The following is a 20071-nucleotide window of genomic DNA, read 5'->3' on the forward strand; positions in this document are numbered from 1 at the left end:
GAGTGATGTACCAACACCCTGTTGGTTGATTATCCATGACTTTAAGAAGAGGAGTCCAGGGTATGGTGGGGAGCTAAAGGTCCTCTATAAACTGGTGATGTATTAGGTTGACAGCTGACTTAGATTCAACTAGGGATGAAAGATTAAACACCTCATTAGCAAAGTCTAGTAGCATTGAGGCCTAACTTGGTAGTGTGTTGTCCAAGTTTCTCAGGGCAGGTGGTACAGAGCTACCATACACAGATGGCGCTGATGTTCCTCTGTGGACATACTGGTCATGCCCAGATGCTTCGGTTCAGGCCCCCTAAAGGGTGTATGGTATTGATGGATTTGGGTCTGTAATTGGAGGCTGGTCAGTTCTGCATGCTTGGATTTTGGTTGCTTAGTACAATGTCCAGATGGGTGGCTAGGGGGAAGTCCTTTGATAAGGGCAGGTTTTCATCTTTTCAAGCAATTTCTGCTTGTAATGCAGGGCTCAGTTGTGCCTGAAAGACTGCATGCAGTGCAGTATTGTTTCAGCCACTCTATAACGCCAGCATATAGTTAAAGTTTAAGAAACCAATGCTAGAAAACATCACTAGTGCAGGGTAACAACTGAGCAAGTAAGCAAATGAGCTGCGTACTTGTGTGTCATTGTCAAATACTAATTTTAAACAGTTAGATAGAAACATATATAAGTGTAATCAGTTCAGTTTGTAATCAGAGAGTAGCAGTTAAATTTTCTAGAATGCTCCTGTATTATACAAATGACAGCAGACAAAGTTATAAATTACATAAGTGACCTAAAGCAAAAAAATACTAATAACTAGAACTATAGCTAAGAGAACAGAAGTGAATGAGGGATTATTTCCCCAGCTGTGTTAGTGAAAACATATATCAGTCAAGAGAAGAGAAGATAATGAGGCTCTCATTTAAATGCTATGAGGGCTATTAAATGCTATTTCTACCTCAGGAGAAGAGACAGAGACTGATGTCAACAAATATAATCATCAAACTCTCTCAAAATGACAACATTCTGAGATAAACTCTTGCAACCCTTCTAATAAATTAAAAAATTAAGAGCCAACACAAGGTAAGATTTGCCTTATTTCTTCATTTTCACTGTGTTCCATTAATCAGAATTACTTACTACAATTATACTGCAAACATAATATACATAAAACCCAGAGGCTACTGAAAAAAACATGGTGATGATTCTTGTGAAAGAAATTAGTGTCTACTAGAAAAGTAGACATTATGAAAATAAGGACTCAGTTACAGTGACAGCTCAAAATCTGAACCCTAAAAATAATGTTAACATTAAATAAAATTAAAATAATAACCGCTACAGACTCACCTGATACAGTCAGTGTAACAACATCACTGGTCTCTGATCTCTGAGAGTCTCTCCCATGTCCTCTGCAGGTGTAGGTTCCACTGTCAGTGTCTTCAACAGAACGGATTATTAACATCTGCATTGTGTTGTTGATGTAGATTCTCACTTTTTCATCTGTATTGGGTTTGTAATTATTTTTCTTCCAGCTGTAAGTCCACTGAATGTCTCCTCCTCCCTGTATGTCACATCTGAGAGTAACAGTCTCTCTAGTGAACACATGTGTATCAGGCTTTATGGACACCACAGCTTTAGGACTCCCTGTAAAAAAATCTGTTGTTAATAAACCTTACATAAAGTCCCAACTCTATATTATTAATATAATTTTTTGAGAATGAGTTTTTGTTACTTGTTCATATGTGTAACCTGCTTAATATTAAGAAATCAGGGGCATCATTTGATTAGATCTATAAAAACTGCATTAATAAACAAGGAACAAATTGTCCAAATATGGAGACAAAATGAAAGACAATCTATATATAAATCACCTTGAGCCTGGGGCGCTGGTATGAGTGAAATCAGCACTAAAATGTGAACAGAAACAGAACATGATATAAAATATTCAATCTATTATTGAAAACAGCACATTTTAGACACACAGAACACACAAGATAAATCTTATTCCAGCAATTATATCTACCATCTGTCATCAGGTGCAACAGATGACATTTTCTTCATCGTGGAAGAAGAAGACTGTTGGTTAAATAAATAATCGAAAATAACTTTGACACACTTAACTGGTAACTGCAGGACCTTATCCTCATTGTAATAGATTTAAACATAACTCTCTGAACATAAGAAAAATTCCGTTCCATGATGTAAATGATCAGAATTTAGTGTCAACATCATAAATCCAAGACATCAACCTGCCTTATGTGAACAGTTCAGTCTGCTCGTGGTGGTCTAGGAATGTATTCTTTGCCAACACAGTATCCCTCTTTACAAACTGAGCATTGTTTGGTGTTTGATCATTTTTTGAACCAAATTTACCAACTTATAATGGTATTATAATGCAAAATATAACAAAGCACAAGTCACAAGTGAATGTGGGCAGGTTAGGGGACAGAACAGTAATAGAATAGTAACAGTATTTTATACACAGTAATAGTACTTTTACTGTGAATACAATACTGGGCTTTAAAAGAGTTCACTGATGTCATAAATTAACCCATACTATCAACAGTCAAAACAAACTTATTTATTGCTTTCACACATCCATCTTTACACCCACTCCATTTCTGCACAGCTGACTTTGCATCACACCATAAAAATAGAAAATAAACCACATCCGCATCCTGCACTCTGTTCTCAGGCCTCTAATACTGCACTGCTCTGTACAATTTATTTATACTTATTTCTCTTTTAACATGGAAATAATACTTTGTTACAATTAGTAAATTATGATTATTTGTGTGAACTGGCTGTTCTGGGTCGTTTCACTGCACAGACCATAATGTAAACAAAAGTAGAAATGTAGGTTATGAGGTATTTCCTCAGTCTAGTTACTGCTAACATGATTTTGCTAAAAATTATTTCTGTGTACAGGAAACACCACCAGCAGCTAAAAACATTTCAGTCAGTCACAACATGATTTCCATTGATGATGTATAAACACCATACAGACATTTTCTTTTAGCAGATCAAATGATCATGAAAGCTTGTCACTGAGCAGAACCTGACAGCAGGATGACTTAAGATCAGGTTGAGATTCAAACAATAAATACGTATGTACTCTCATTAGATGATTTAAACCCCATGTTTAAACTTGCTCTACTTGTACTATTTTCCTGTTGAACTGAAAGTAGTTACACATCAAAATAGATATGGAGACACTGATCCACCTGAACAGTCACAATGTCCTAATCACACAATAAGATCATCACTCAGGACATTCAGACTGCAGATAAACTTTATACCCCAACACTCACTGTAATAAGACACAAAGAGAACATTTACTCACAGAGCATCACAGGGAGTGAACTGAGCTCCATCCTGTCCCTCTAATGACTGACTGAGCAGAGGTGTGGGTTAAAGCTTTAATACTGTACTGTCCTCTTTTAGGCTATGCTGAATCTCTATCTGCTCTTCCTTCCTCTTTCCAGAAAGTGTTAAAATACTTTTCTCTCTAAGACCCACAAAAATGGACAATGACAGTAGAGAAGACTGATCTCATTTTGGAGATTTAAAAAACATTCTCGTAGACATTCACATTGGAGATAGTGAATGTTTTCCTCAAATGCCAAGAAGAACAAAAATACATCATTAGAAATTAAAACCATGTCTTTATTGCAATATTGACTGGAGGAAACCCGTTGCACTTTATTTCAGCAGAGCTGACCTTAGTGCTCTGCGATTTTGGGCTTCTGTCTGTTTCCTCCTGATCGTGAGGTTTCTGGAGTGAAAAGCGGCTTTCTCATGTGGTCACAATAAGTATAGAAACAGAATAAAACTTTTTTATTTACAAAAAGTTACTATATATCTCTATTTGTCTATATCTCTATATCTATATCTCTCAATTATCCCTAACGAGCAAACCTGAGGTGAAAACTCCCTATATGAGATGAGGAAGAAACCTTGAGAGGAACCAGGCTTAGAAGGGAACCTCATCCTCATTTGGGTGTTAATGCACAGTAAATAATTCCATGGCCATGCTTTCTTACTGGCGACTGGCGACATTGTTGTGATTATTATTTTGGTAAAGCCTTTAAGCACAAATTAAAGGCTTTAAGCAAAATTGCAGACTTTTCTCAGGCAGAAATTTGTTAGAATTGTTAAAATGCATTTATAATCATTTTAAAATGTTCATCTTGAAAGCATTGGTATTAATGTGAAAAGGATCAAATTTGCAGCTGCTTAATTGGTGATTATATTATAATTAACCTCTATTGAGGTTTTTGCTTCATTCTGGAAGAGTTTGAGCTACGTTTGTTTATGGTGCATTAACAATTCTACAGAAAGCCCAAATATAAATAATTTCAGTTAAAATATTGTCCTAATGCTGAGTGGACAAGAGTGTGATGAATATGGGTTAGTGTCACACATGTACAGTTTTGATCCAATTGAGTAAAGGTGGAGATGTAAACTGGTCTAAATGAGCTGCTTGACTGTAGACTGGATGACTTTATGCTTTTGACTCTCAATTGTTTATTATGCAGTAAATCACAAAATAGTAGATTAGAGCACAAATCAATTGATAAAGCCTCAAACCAAAAAAGTTTAGAGGTTATGTGATCATTAATTTTGCTTTGCCCCAAAAAAGAGCAATGGCCTTAGAGGGCCACTCAAGAATTCCCCTGTGAAATGTAGGTGTGTCTTCAACCACTTGTGAATGCATAACATCTGAATTTCACTTCCAATGCTTTATTAAATTCTTTGTTTTATTGTTCATGTAACAAAAAACTTTAATACAAACACTATTTAAGGCACATTAATGATCCAAGACTGCATGAAGCAGAACCAAAAATTAAAAAAAAATTCTTCATCTCAGCTAACATTACTTTCATCTTAATTCATTCATCAGTGAACATCAACAAGGTTAACTTACTTTGAAAACAGTGACAACCTTACAGACTTCAATCAATTACAAGTATATGAATAACAGAAAAATAAGCTTTTTGTTAAAATATGCAAATGATTACATGGATTAAATGGATTTGGTATATGAGGAACAAAAAAAATCTGTACTTTAGACTCATTTCTGATGATTTTTGTATGTATCTAGTGTAAGTGCATTAATAAAATTATACTTATTATGAATTATTTGTTTGTTAAAAGTTTTAAAATATGCAAATGAGTCACATGAATATATATACAGAATGAGTATAAAAACAAAACCGAAATATGAATAAGAAATGTTCCTGTGTACAGGAAGTGGATGAGTAGACTACTGCTGTCTAGATACAATGTCTCACATCCCCTCAATGATATTCTGCTACTGCTGCTGTAATGTGTGAGTTTCCCTTTGAGTGTAATAGTCATCTATCTATCTATCTATCTATCTATCTATCTATCTATCTATCTATCTATCTATCTATCTATCTATCTATCTATCAAATTTTTTCAAAAGAATTTCCTTCTTTTAGTTTGTTAACTGTAGCTTCATCAGAGCAGACATGTGGCTCACTGCAGAGAGAAAGAAAGAGACAATTAATACATTTATAAATACATTTATCCTGATATTGCTGTCACTGATGTTACAAACTATTTAAACTGTTGAATCAGTGACCGCAGAAACAAATGAGTAAGTAATATTCTTTGTCAGTCTTTTGCATGTTAATAGTTAATTATGTCATAACGGTCCAAGTAGACTGAGATGATGGAAAGTTATTTAGACAGCTTCCAAATGAACATGGATGAACTCTTACAGAATCTGTGAGGTGAGGCTTTGTGTTCAGGTTAAATTGTATACTTTGTATTCACAAGTTAAATCACTGTAACTGCTAGATGACAAAATCTACTTAATGCAACTTTAAAAATCTCTCTTACTTCATGGTGCTTGGTTTGTGATTTTTGTTGTGTGTATTTTGTAAATGTCTCACCTCCATGAGTCTCACCTCCATGTTGTGCTTTAGCTCTGAGTAGACTGCATCATCAGCCACACTGGTCTTTTCTAGTGGAAATCATATAACATGAATTCATCTGAAATATTACACCTCATTTAAATTATAACAAAGAAAATTATCTGGATATTAAATCATACACAATGAATATACATTATGTAACCCTTTCACCACCAGGCTTATTATAATAAGGGAATAACTATTTCATATAGAGCCACTTTAATTTCCAGTTGACACTATGGCAAAAGAAACCGTACTGATGTTACTGTATGTAAATATGTACTGATGTAATTTGTTGACTACAGCCCACTTTAAAGCAAGGTATTCCAACTTATGTTCAGGATAGTTATGTTCAGATGGAGTTAGGCTGAGACTAATAAAAGCGACTGGTCTGAGCCCTTTACCTTAGTCTTGGTAAAACTCCTCCTAGTCCTTCTCGACTAGCATCAACATATAGCACATAGGGTGGGGATACGGTCCATCTTGCGAAACAATGTGGCCAACACAGGACACAGATAGTTGACAACACTGCCATTTGTCTAGCAATAGCCTAAGGCCCTCCTCTTTGAGGTGGTCAAGTACCTTTAGCAGTCTTTGTTCATGCTCTTCAAGTGTGACATCAAACACAATATAAAACACCATGATTCGCTGAAAATTTGTGGGAGCACCTGACACTCCTTGTGGCATCCTTTCAAATTGGTCAAAACCAAGTGGACAGATGAAAGCGGTCTTCACTCATGGGCACTTGGTAGTATCCACTTCGGAGATCTAAGACGCTGAAACATTTGCTTCCATTTAGACAAGACAGTGCATCTTCGATTTTGGGCACCATGCCTGTTTAGTGTACGATAGTCCACACACAACCGGATCTTGACGTTTATCTTTCGTACGACTACTATAGGGGATGCATATGGACTGCGTGACTCATTGATTATGCCAGCTCCTTTTAGTTCTGACAGATGTTGACAGATTGCGATCAGATCAGATCTTTCTCGAAATGGTACTTTTTGCATCAGTTCTGCCTTGTAACATGTCCTCTTCAGCACTGACTTCTTTTAAAAGTTTATTGAAGGAAGGTGGAGGTCTTAGTTTGTGGGTCATGTGTATGCACATTGCAATCATGCCATGTGGTAATGCATTCATCCTTTTCTGAAAATACAGTGCAACAGTTTGTCACGTCTCAGCATGTATGTGGAAAGTGTTTCTCCCTCACTTTAAAATGTGTATCTGAACTTGTCTAGGAGATCAGATGAACTTTCAGTTGTTCCAAAAGCTGTTTCAAGCGCTTGAATATAGTCATTTGCAGTAGCATTGGGATTTTGTGCTCTCAGGAATCTTATTATATGAGCAACTAGACCTTTGAGACTCTCCATGTTTCTTTGTCTCTTTACACTGTCACTACATTGCCATTCTTCCAACGTGTGAGGTTTGCTCTGCCCAAGCATCATACTCTTCTTCGCCATTAGGTGTAGGTTGCACACCAGAGAACATTATCAGCTTTCTGTAGATTTGAGCATCAGCAGGTGTGGCATTACATCTGTCCACAAGAGAGCTAAGGGCAGTAATAAGAGTGGTATTAACAATGATAGATTGAGGGTTTAAGAGTCCTTTAACATCAGCAATACTCTTGCCTTCATGCTCAAGAAATGACAGTAACTTTGCTTGAAAGTCTTCTTGATCTTTGGATGCTGTTGGGATAACATGAACAGGCAAAGGACCAACTTCACCGGGAACGCTGACTTGGTCAGGTAAAGTGTGTTCAGTCACATCAGCTGAACTAGAACAAAGTCAGTCTTGGAAGTCAAATCTGGACTTTTGGCAACTGTCGTTGTCTTTCCAAAAACATAGGACAACATCTGTGACATCATGAACACCACTTAAGACTACTGCATGAGCAAGATCTAACTGATGTCTTTTACACCAGACTTCCATCTCTATTGTCTCTATTTTGTCTGATTAGATAAAAAAAAGAAACCAAAATGTCGTTTTTTTTTACAGCCAAACTCAACAAAACATTCAAGGTGAGTGCTGATTCTCCGGCGGCAACACAATCTCTCCTCCCGTTGAGCTCTCCACAAGGGAATTAACACAGTTCAACTCACTCCCTCGCAGCACGGGTTCTCCACAAACTCCTCTGCAGCCCACTGGAGCAAGGAACAGTTTTCCAATCACTTGTAATCACTTGTTTCAACTATTTTCCTGAACACCTGCCTTGTGCAGGCATCGGCATCATGTTTAGTCCTTCACGCTTTTTTGATTGTTCTCCCTCTCTCTTCTTCTACACTTATGGTCTTACGTAGTACACTGCGTAATGGGATAACAACAAATGAATACTCCTGTTTTTTTGTTTTTTTTTGCTTTCTTTAACAGTGGTTACCCATACCTGATTACAGTATTACAATCCACTTCAGTGTATGAACTCTGAAGCTGTAACTCTGCTTCATCACACCACACTGTCCATGAATATTTTACTCTAACAGCACAACAGAGTGTTTAATTTATTATATTAAACAAGAGCAGAGTTCAGGTGATCTATGACACAAAACTTTATTTTACTATACCTTTTATTCTCTTGGCTTTTTTAATTGGTTTTAGTTCAATCTCAGCATAAGTCACATCAGCATCTGCACCTACAAGAGAAGAAAACAAAACCATCCCAATGATATGTAGCCTTTTAATACATCAGTCATAACTCATCAATGTAAACATCAGTCATTATCAGTCTTAACTGCTTTTTAGAGTAGATCTTTCAACTTTATGGTTTATTTCCTTCTGCTTCTTTTATCATTCAGCATGTGGCATCTTTACAATGTATGATAATGTCAAGATCTAGCCCAGACTTTTGCCATTTGCATTTGTTTATGTTCTGTGTCACGTGTCTGCCCCGCCCTTGTCTCCTCCTCCCTGTCTCTGCACACCTGTTCCTTATGTCCAATTGTCATGTGTATTTAGCCGTGCCACTGTGCCACACCTATGGAAGTGCAGAATCCTTGTCGTTGTTGCTTCTTGGGTCCCTGTTTTGTTTCTTTTATTAAATAAATCAGTTCATTTGAACTATCCTGCATTTGGGTCTGTTTTTATCCCTGCATTGCTGTCAGATAAGTATTTAATGATTAGTGCTGTGTAGAACTTCACTGACTTTTTAATATGATGACCTATGATGGAACTGATGACCTATGATGGAACTGACTCATATGACCTGGAGGAAAATTGTAGTTTGATACTTGGATGTAGTTTGTTAATAAAAACAAATGAGTGAATGTTCTGAAGACTTCAAGTGTTATTTGATCATTTTGATAACATTTTCCAGCATTAAAAATATTTTACCATTGTTCCTGTTTGCCTTCTTTTTCTTCTTGACCTGAGTGTAAATGGCTTCATTGCTCTCAGCTGCAGCTTCACCTGAACACAATGCAGTGTGTTAGTCTTTACAAGACACTTTACTGTATAGACTTAAGTAAACAGGAGAAAGTCTCAGAAAAATAATAAAGTAAATTGTAAAAAGATTTGTCATTGACAATGTCATTGAGACCGTGTCTGACCAGCCTGAAGTGGTGTGTGTCCTGGCTGAGAGTCTTCAGCTCCAGACCGGCTCTGATTCCGTTCTGATGTCTGATTGGTTTTCTGCTTTTCTATAGAGAGACAGATACTGTATCTGAACAGTCTGTACATAATGACAAACACAGTTCATATATTTTATTTTACAAAGCCCTGATTACAGCACCATAAAAAAGTGTGTGCAAAAGGTCAACGTTACAGTAGGAATAGAAACCATTGTTAATTTTAAATACAGTATCTATATGTAATGCACAATATATAGTATTCGTATTTCAATATTATTTAGAATGAAAATAATTGTCTATTTTCCACACAATGAATTTATAATAAAGACACATTATCTATTCTACCTGAAATATATTTTCTGAAAGATGCAATATATGATTTTAAAGCATGTTAACTCTAAAGCATTTATTAGACCTTTTTTTCTTTTGTAGGACCACAGCAAGATCATTAAAGCAATGAACAAAAATTCTAAAACCATAACCAGTTTTCTTCTTCTTTCATCATTGGATCTAGGAACTGAGAAAAAGGTGAAAAAATGAGCAGAATTTCAGCAATTAAACATAGAAACTCATTAAAAAGAGAATAAAATAAAAATAAACTCTCAAAAGGTTTCTCACATCTGACTGAGACCCAGCTTTTCAGTGACTCTCCTCTCTCTGGGTGTTCACAGTGGTAGAAACCTTCATCTGACTTTGAGACAGTTTGGATGATCATCTCTCCTGTAGTCTGGATCTGGAGAACTGATCCATCTTTATAGAAATCAGCTCGGAGGTTTGAGGGATTTGGGTTGTGATATAAACAGCGTAGAGTCAGAGGATGTCCCTCAGTCACAGGATGGACAGGACTCTCCAGGATCATATCACCATCTACAACACAGAATATCACTAACAAGGAAATCCACACTATGATGTGTCTGTAGATAATAAATAAAAGTTCTCTAATGTATCTGTATATAACTTCAAACCTTCTAAACCTGTGGAGTCTGGAGTCATGGTTAATTCATGTCTGCAGAAATCTGCCTACACTAGCTCATGAGAAAACATAAAAAAAAATTCTGCATCAGTACAGATATTCTTGATTACCAGCTCATTTACTGGTACTAGTAAAACTATTATCTAGGACTATTCAATTGGTGGCCACGGGCTGAGCTGAACCTGGACAATAATAATAATAATAATAATAATAATAATAATAGTAATAATACTGTCAGACCCCGGGTACGGAAGGCGTGGAGACAGACCCGTTCGCAGGATAGCTTCAAATGAAAGGGGTTTAATACATAAGGAAGACATAATCCACACTACACAGGGAACTAACGTATATTACACACGTAACTATATTATTAATGAAGCCGCTGCCTATGGCAACGTGGCTCACATATATACAGAAAGGGACAATCACACACAATGGGGAACAGGTGTGATGACCGGGAGGAGCAGACGGAGGCGAGGCAATCACGTGTCAAAAACAACAACAAACGCACATGGGCAAAAGTCTGCGCTGATCCCTGACAGATCTGCGAAGATCCCTGACAGAGCGACGTCCCTCACCGGAAAAAGTGCAGAGCGATGTCACCGGAAAAAGTGCCAGAAGGACTGACGGAACGGTCCAGGGGGGGAAAGGAAAAAAAAGCCGGTCCGAGCTGGAAACTATCCTGCTGGGTCTGCATGGTCTTTAGGCGGATTCATTCTGTCAGACCCCGGGTACGGAAAGCGTGGTGTGTTGTTATGTGATATAATTAATGTGTGCGGGCTCCTTTAAGAGCGTTACTTAATGATGATGTCATCAGCGTCGGACTAGTTCTAGTCGGTTGTTTATGGGAAGCCATCAAGCCCTCATGGCAGCTCTGTCAATCTTAATTCATCTGCTACATTTCATGTTCTTTCGAAGGCATTGTTGGTATGTTGAGTCATGTTAAAAGGTTGTCTAACTATATTTGTCAGTATTTTACATTTTGTTCTAAGAGTTCATTTAAATTTGAAATCCAAATATTTACAGTACAGACAAGTTTTAAATATATATTGCTTTAAAATGTGCATGTTGGACACAAAGGACTTTAAATATTAGTTGTGTGATATGTTTTATTTATGAATACATGTTTGATTCTCATGTTATGTAAACAACTTTCATTAATTAGCTAAAATTCATTCTTTTCTTAGTTTTACCCTACTTCCAGTCAACCATTAAACGAAGTGAATTGGATGTCTGCTTCAGTGTGGTGATTGGTAGAGGAGTTGTCTGTCTGTCAACTGATGCAAGGCGTATTAGGGTGGCAGAATACGTGGAGATAGACCCGTTCGAAGGATAGCTTCAAATGAAAGGGGTTTAATACATAAGGAAGACAAACATAATCCACACTACACAGGGAACTAACATATATTACACACACAACTATATTATTAATGAATCCCCTGCCTATGGCAACGCGGCTCACATATACACAGAAAGGGACAATCACACACAATGGGGTACAGGTGTGATGACCGGGAGGAGCAGACGAAGGCGGGGCAATCACGTGGCAAAACCAACAACAAACGCACATGGGCAAAAGTCCGTGCTGATCCCTGACAGATCTGCACTGATTCCTGACAAATACATTTTATTTATAGGCACCTTTCAAGTCACTCAAGGTCATCATACAAATTCAATCAAAAAGAAAACGAGTCATCTAACATAAAACATAAAGGAGATTCAAGTGCAGTCTAAGATCATGTGGGATAAGCGCTTCTGAAGAAATCGTGTTTTAAGTCGTATTTTGAATGTGATTAGTGAGTCTATGTTATGGATGTTTTCCGGGAGTGAATTAAAGAGATGAGGATAAGTGAGACTAAAGGTTCTAGCACACATGGTGGTTAAAGAGGCAGGAGGTGTAATTTAGGAGCCTAGATGAGGAAGAGCAGAGAGTAAGGGATTGAGTGTAAAACTGTATGAGATCTGCGAGGATAATTTGTTCTGGCCCTTCAAGTTGCCTAGTGTCAAAAAGACATCTCCATAATAAATTTAGTTCAGTTGGACACTGGATCTTACAGTTATAAAGTGATGCACGTGTCACGATGACTGACAGGACGATGACAGATGGGAACTTTTGTTAGTATAATGTCTTCTGTCCATTTTAAAAAATCATAAAATTCCAAATAACTGTGATATGGCTCTCAGATTTACTAATTTGAATGTAGAAAAAAGTCTACTTGGGCATTGTAACAAAAGCCTAATGTATGATGCACTGATGTTATTCGGGTTTTAAAATACAAAAATACAACATATGGCTATTATATCATTGTTGTGTCATCACTCATTTTGCAAGCCATATCTCTTCTGTCCCTCATTTGAGATGCTTTTCATGAACTGGCCCCTTGACAAACTTATTGAATAGAAGATCGACTATTTACATGCATGTATTCATACACAAAGCATTTATCTTTTCCTTTAACATTAAACACTATACAGCCATGAACTAAAGTTTGGAAAATTACACAAATATTAATTTTCATAAAATCTGTGGGGTTTGCTTCTCAGCCAAGTAAGTGGTCTCACTCATAATTTTGTTTAAGAATACAGCCATGACTAAAGAATGGTACAAAAACTTATTTTTCGAGGGACAACTGTTTGGTAACAACCAATGCCATTTCCAGGATAATGGAGCACCTTGCCATAATTCAAAATTGATAGCTGGCTTGGGGAAAAAAACTCCCCAGACCTTAATTCCGCTGAGAACTTGTGGTCATTCCTCAAGAGTTGGGTGAATACAAAAACAATTTCTGAAAAACTCCAAAGCATTGATTATGCAAGTACTGTATGGGCTGCGGTCAGTCGGGGTGTGGCCCAGACGTTGACTGACATGCCATGGTGAATTGCAGAGGGCTTTAAAAAGTTTGTCTCTTTGAATAAACTTAAATTATACTTCAGTATATCATAGCAACATTTGACAAAAAAAATGAAAAATCAATAAAGCAGCAGAGTTTGTGAAAATTAATTTGTGTCATTATCAAAACGTTTGGACACAGCTGTAGATTAAGACTCACCATGCACTTTGATGTTGACAGGATTACTGATTTCTCCAGATTCAGACTCACACCAGTAAACTCCAGTGTAGGATGTGGAGAGGAAGCTGATGTTACATGTAGATCCTGTAACTGATCCCCAGTGTGAACAATCTAACACTCTCTCACTGTGTGTGTATCGTCTCACTGTCCATCCAGTAGACTTACTCTGGTCCTCACAGCTCAGTGAGAGAGAGTCATTAGTAAAGTGTTGAGTTCTGCTGGGATCGATGATCAGAGAGACTGGAGGAGATTCACCTTAAACACAGAAAAGAGCCAAATAAAAATGAAAGTGGAAATGTGTAAAATAATAATCGGAACAACAAGGACATTACAATATAGTTCTGTAAATTTAAAGTATGTAATTTACAATAAAATTCTGTTTCATTTTTCACAGGAAAACACCAAAAAAAAAAAAAAAAAAAAAAAAAAACACAGAAAATGCAGAAAGAAATACAATGACACAATATTATGTGTACCAGAAAATATACTTGATCTTATGATATTATATTCCCACTTTTATCTTCTACACTTCAACACAACAGATAATTTTCCTCACCAGTGATCCATAGTGGCTGTAGATTGCTGTACTGTGTGTAAAGGGCTGGTTTTCCTCTCTCTCCTCTGCACATATAAACTCCTGTGTGATTACGAGCAGCAGGACTGAGAGTGTAGTTGCCTCCAGATCCTCTGCTGCTGTCTGAGAGGAGCTCCACATACACAATATAGCCATGATTATTATTTATTCCAGTTAATCCGTCTCTGTAGGGAACAACTGTGTACCAGCTGAATGTCCAGTCTGTAGAGGAGTCTGTAACCTCACAGCTTAGAGTCACTGAGTCTCCTTCAGTCAGCCAGCTGTGTGGAGATACACTCAGGACTGCCTGTGGTCTCTCTGTTACACACGAAATACAAGATATCATTTTATCTAGTTTTACTTAATAAAATGTAAGAACATTTTCATGCACATTTTCACCTGACTCACTCACCTGATACAGTCAGTGTAATAACATCACTGGAGTGTGAGGAGCGTGAGCCTCCTCTCTCTGTTCCTCTACAGGTGTATGTACCTGTGTGGGTCACTTCAACACCACTGATACTATACACCTGTTCACTACTGACAGGACTGTGTGAAGTATCATTATACCAGCTGTACTGCCAGCTAGAGACACTTTCATCCTGTATGTCACATCTCAGAGTGACGGTGTCTCCACTGAACACCTGATTATGAGGATTTATGGATGCCACTGGTTTAGGTCTCACTGTAGAAAAATAACAAAGCATCTAAATGATTATGATGAATATGTTGTCATGGTGTAAGTGAAAGTGATTGTGACGTACGGCTAAGTATGGTGACCCATAGTCAGAATTTGTTCTTTGCATTTAACCCATCCAAAGTGCACACACACAGCAGTGAACACACACACACACCGTGAACACACACCCGGAGCAGTGGGCAGCCATTTATGCTGTGGCACCCGTTTGGGGGTTTCGGGGCCTTGCTCAAAGGCACCTCGGTTGTGGCCGGCCCAAGACTCGAACCCACAACCTTAGGGTTAGGAGTCAAACTCTCTAACCATTTGGCCACGACTTCCCCCGGGTATAATCAAGATATTCATAACAAGCCTCTAATAAAAATAGAAGAAAAAATTATGACATACCTCTAACTGTAATCTTGACAGGATCACTGAACTCTGTGGAGTAGTTGTGTTTGTAGTAGTTTCTCCCGTATGCTTGACACTTGTACTCTGTTTCTCCTGCATTATAGACTGTCACTTTAAGTGTGTTCACTTGTTCACTGCTCAGATTCTGTAACGTCTCATTATTTTTGTACCAGTAAAACTCCCATCCAGTCCCCTGCTGCAGCTCACAGCTCAGAGTGACGGTGTCTCCAATGTAGACGGAGCTCTGAGGATTCACTCTCACAGTCGGTTTGGGTCTTACTGTTGGTGTGAAATGATGAAGGTGTCAGAGCTGCTTTACACTTTACAACATAAGCAGTAGATTCACTGTGTCTAACAGATGCTTTGTGTCTAAAACTAACATTTATATTTAACATTTAATACAAGATTTTACAGTTGTATGCTTCCATACACGGCTGATATTCAGTATACTTTTGAATGAACTGATTGAAGTGTAGAAACTCTGAATTTACTCATTTTAGATTTATGGATCCTGCACAAATCCTGCACCACCATCTGAACATATCTGTGTTTTATTCAAAATGAGCAAAATCATGACTTCCTACAGTTAAAAAATGATGATTTCATGGGATGATTTCATCTTCTGCAAATGATGCAAAATGCAGCTGCACGACTTGTTTTCAAACTGCCTGTTTTTACATATCACCCCACTGCTGCGCTCCATCACATTACATTAAAGAAACAGGGACTCAGTGACTGAACTTGAACATCTGACACCTAAAATATAATGTTAACATGTAAAATATGAAATAAAAGCAGCCGTAGACTCACCTGATACAGTCAGTGTAACAGCATCACTGGAGTGTGAGGAGCGTGAGCCTCCTCTCTCTGTTCCTCTACAGATGTATGTACCTGTGTGGGTCACTTCAACACCACTGATACTGTACACCTGTTCACTACTGACAGGACTGTGTGAAGTATCTTTATACCAGCTGTACTGCCAGCTAGAGACACTTTCATCCTGTATGTCACATCTCAGAGTGACATTGTCTCCACTGAACACCTGATTATCAGGATTTATGGATGCCACTGGTTTAGGTCTCACTGTTGAAAAATAATAGGGCATCTAAATGATCATGATAAATGTGTCATCATGGTGTATAATGATGTTATACATAACAAACCTCATAAAAATAGAAGACAAATCATGACAAACCTCTCACTGTAATCTTGACAGGATCACTGAACCCTGTGTAGTTGTTATAGTTGGAGTTGTTTATCCTGTATGCCTGACAATTGTACTCTGCTTCTCCTGCATTATCGACTGTCACTTTAAGTGTGTTCACTTGTTCACTGTTCAGATTCTGTATGCGCTGATTATTTTTGTACCAGTAAAACTCCCATCCAGTCCCCTGCTGCAGCTCACAGCTCAGAGTGACGGTGTCTCCAGTGTAGACCGAGCTCTGAGGATTCACTCTCACAGTCGGTTTGGGTCTTACTGTTGGTGTGAAATGATGAAGGTGTCAGAGCTGCTTTACACTTTACAACATAAGCAGTAGATTCACTGTGTCTAACAGATGCTTTGTGTCTTAAACTTTTATATAAAAACATTTATATTTAACATTTAATTCAAGATGTTACAGTTGTATGTTTTCTTACACAGCTGATATTCAGTATATTATAAGGTAATAAAATTTATGAACTGATTGAAGTGTAGAAACTCTGAATTTACTGATTTTAGATTGTTATTTTATGGATCCTGCACAAATTCTGCACCACCATCTGAACCTATCTGTATTTTATTAAAAATGAGCAAAATCATGACTTTCTACCATTTAAAAAAAGCCAACAGAAGTGAATCAGGGATGATTTCCCCAGTCGTCATTTTTGTCCACACAGGCTGCCCAGGTACTTGTTCAGTCTCTTGTCACATCAAGACTGGACTACTGAAACTCACTGCTGTCAGGTGTACCTATGAACACAATTCGTCTTCTGCAAAATAATGCAAAATGCTGCTGCATGCCGTGTTTTCAACCTGCTTAAGTTTTTACATACAGCCCCACTGCGGCGTTCCATCACATTACATTAAAGAAACAGTGACTCAGTTACTGACAGCTGAAAATCTGACACCTAAAATATAATGTTAACATGTAAAATATTAAATAAATGCAGCCACAGACTCACCTGATACAGTCAGTGTAATAACATTACTGGAGTGTGAGGAGCGTGAGCCTCCTCTCTCTGTTCCTCTACAGGTGTATGTACCTGTGTGGGTCACTTCAACACCACTGATACTGTACACCTGTTCACTACTGACAGGACTGTGTGAAGTATCTTTATACCAGCTGTACTGCCAGCTAGAGACACTTTCATCCTGTATGTCACAGCTCAGAGTGACTTTGTCTCCACTGAACACCTGATTATCAGGATTTATGGATACCACTGGTTTAAGTCTCACTGTAGAAAAATAACAGAGCATCTAAATGATCATGGTGAATTTGTCGTCATGGTGTATAATCATGATATAGGAATAGTGGAACAGTGAATGCAACAGTTTATTTTTATTAAATCTATCAGATAATTTACACATATATTTTTTTCTAAACTCAAGATCCAGTTTAACTCTACTGGACAGTGCAAGCTGTGATCTTTATGGGGCTGATGATTATCATTGCACTTCCACACTTGTGATTATGTCACTGGTAAAAGAAAATAAAACAGTGTTGTGTAGTAGTAAAAAAAAATAATAATAATAAACACCCACAATAAGAGGTGAGCATGAGATGATGTTTAGTAATAAAGCACTGTCTAACACTGTCACAGTCATATGCAAAAATTTAGGAACCCCTGACAATTTCCATGATTTTCATTTATGAATATTTGGGTGTTTGAATCAGCAAACTTATTTTGATCTATCAAATAACTGAAGGACACTAAAATAATATTTCAGTAGTGAAATGAGGTTTATTGGATTAACAGAAAATGCGCAATATGCATCAAAACGAAATTAGACAGGTACATCAATTTGGGTACCCCAACAGACAAATCACATCAATATTTAGTAAAGCCTCCATTAGCAGATATAGCAGCCTCCAGATGCTTCCTATAGCCTGTAATGTGTCTGGATGAATGTATTTTGGACCATTGCTCCTTACCAAACATCTCCAGTTCAGTTAGGTTTGATTATTCTCGAGCATGGCCAGCCCGCTTCAAGTCACCCCACAGATGTTCAATGATATTCACGTTTGGGGACTGGGATGGCCATTCCAGAACATTGTACTTGTTCCTCTGCATAAATGCCTGAGTAGATTTTGAGCAGTGTTCTGGGTCGTTGTCTTGTTGAAATATCCAGCCCCAGCGAAACTTCAACTTTGTGACTGATTCCTCAACATTATTCTCAAGAATCTGCTGATATTGAGTGGAATCCATGCGACCCTCAACTTTAATCAGATTCCCAGTACCGGCACTGACCACACAGCCCCAAAGCATGATGGAACCTGCCCCTAATTTTACTGTGGGTAGCGAGTGTTTTTCTTGGAATCCTGTGTTTTTTTGCCACCATGCATAACGCCCCTTGTTGTGACCAATTAACTCAATCTTTGTTTCATCACTCCACAGCACCTTATTACAAAATGAAGCTGGCTCGTCCAAATGTGTGTTTGCATACCTCAAGTGACTCTGTTTGTGGCGTGTGTGCAGAAATGGCTTCTTTCACATCACTTTCCTGTACAGCTTCACCTTGTGCAAAGCACACTGAATTGTTGAACAATGCACAGTGACAACATCTGCAACAAGTTGATGTTGTAGGTCTTTGGAGGTGGTCTGTGGCTGTTTTGGACCGTTCTCACCATCCTCCACCTTTGCCTCTCCAATATTTTACGTGGCCTGCCACTGCTGGCTTAAACAAGAACTGTGTCTGTGCTCTGTACGCTGACTATGTTCCTCATAGTCGACACTGTAAGCTTATATCTCTGCAATAACTTTTTTTTGCCTTCCTCTAAACCATAATGTTGAACAATCTTTGTTTTCAGGTCATCTGAGAGTTGTTTTGTGGCCTCCATGTTGCCACTCTTCCGAGGAGAGTCAAAGAGAACAAGAACTTGCAATTGGCCTTAAATACCTTGTCTCATGATTGGATGCACCTGTCTATGAAGATCAAGGCTTGAGCTCACCAAACCAATTGTGAGTTCCAATTAATCAGTGCTAAGTGGTTACAGGTATTCAAATCAACAAAATGGCAAGGATTCCCAAATTTATGTACCTGTCTAATTTCGTTTTGATGCATATTGCACATTTTCTGTTAATCCAATAAACTTCATTTCACTACTGAAATATTACTGCATCCTTCAGTTATTATAGATCAAAATGAAATTGCTGATCCAAACACCCAAATATTTATAAATGAAAATCATGGAAATTGTCAGGGGTTCCTAAACTTTTTCATTTTTAATACGACTCTATAAATATTCTGAGTGATTTGGTGGTGTTATGACACAGAGTTGCTGTTTCCACCATGAAGTACAGATTATGTGCCTATAACAGCATGTGCCACTGATTACAGTTTAATTTATTAATGAATGACACAATGAACTTTTCATCCATTTGTAGTTACATTTACATTGAAAAAACTCAAAGCTGTGGCAGAACAAACACACAGCGGTAACAACAATTACAAGACAAATACACAGGGAAAGAAAAGAACTTAAATACACAGACAAATCAAGGTGGAAAGAGAAAACAGGTGAGTATAATCCAGACCATAAACTCTTCTGTTCTGAAGACATTTACATGTTGGAGAACTATTATAAAAGAAAATTTACTTCTAACAAACCTGTGAAGAAAAGAAGAAAAAATTATGACATACCTCTCACTGTAATCTTGACAGGATCACTG

The 20071-nt window shown here is 37.7% G+C and overlaps 2 protein-coding genes across 2 annotated transcripts in view; both read right to left on the bottom strand.

Moving 5' to 3' along the window:
• The window catches only part of LOC113633983 (B-cell receptor CD22-like), a 195276-nt gene extending 191913 nt beyond the window's left edge, over positions 1-3363 (bottom strand). The window contains exons 1-3 of the mRNA XM_047823186.1: positions 3333-3363; positions 1861-1896; positions 1337-1633 (exon numbers count right to left, since the gene is read on the bottom strand). Of these exons, the coding sequence (XP_047679142.1) occupies positions 1337-1633; positions 1861-1896; positions 3333-3363 (364 nt within the window). The remainder of the gene's footprint in view (positions 1-1336; positions 1634-1860; positions 1897-3332) is intronic.
• Positions 1-17063, bottom strand: part of LOC113633973 (B-cell receptor CD22-like) — a 352956-nt gene extending 335893 nt beyond the window's left edge. Inside the window, exons 1-7 of the mRNA XM_047813882.1 lie at positions 17011-17063; positions 16395-16660; positions 16010-16282; positions 15197-15478; positions 14525-14797; positions 14095-14430; positions 13518-13793 (exon numbers count right to left, since the gene is read on the bottom strand). Coding sequence (XP_047669838.1) covers positions 13518-13793; positions 14095-14430; positions 14525-14797; positions 15197-15478; positions 16010-16282; positions 16395-16660; positions 17011-17063 — 1759 coding nt within the window. The remainder of the gene's footprint in view (positions 1-13517; positions 13794-14094; positions 14431-14524; positions 14798-15196; positions 15479-16009; positions 16283-16394; positions 16661-17010) is intronic.
• Between the last annotated feature and the right edge of the window lie 3008 nt (positions 17064-20071).

Source organism: Tachysurus fulvidraco, chromosome 1, assembly GCF_022655615.1.
Source record: "Tachysurus fulvidraco isolate hzauxx_2018 chromosome 1, HZAU_PFXX_2.0, whole genome shotgun sequence".
Taxonomy (NCBI): Eukaryota; Metazoa; Chordata; class Actinopteri; order Siluriformes; family Bagridae; genus Tachysurus; species Tachysurus fulvidraco.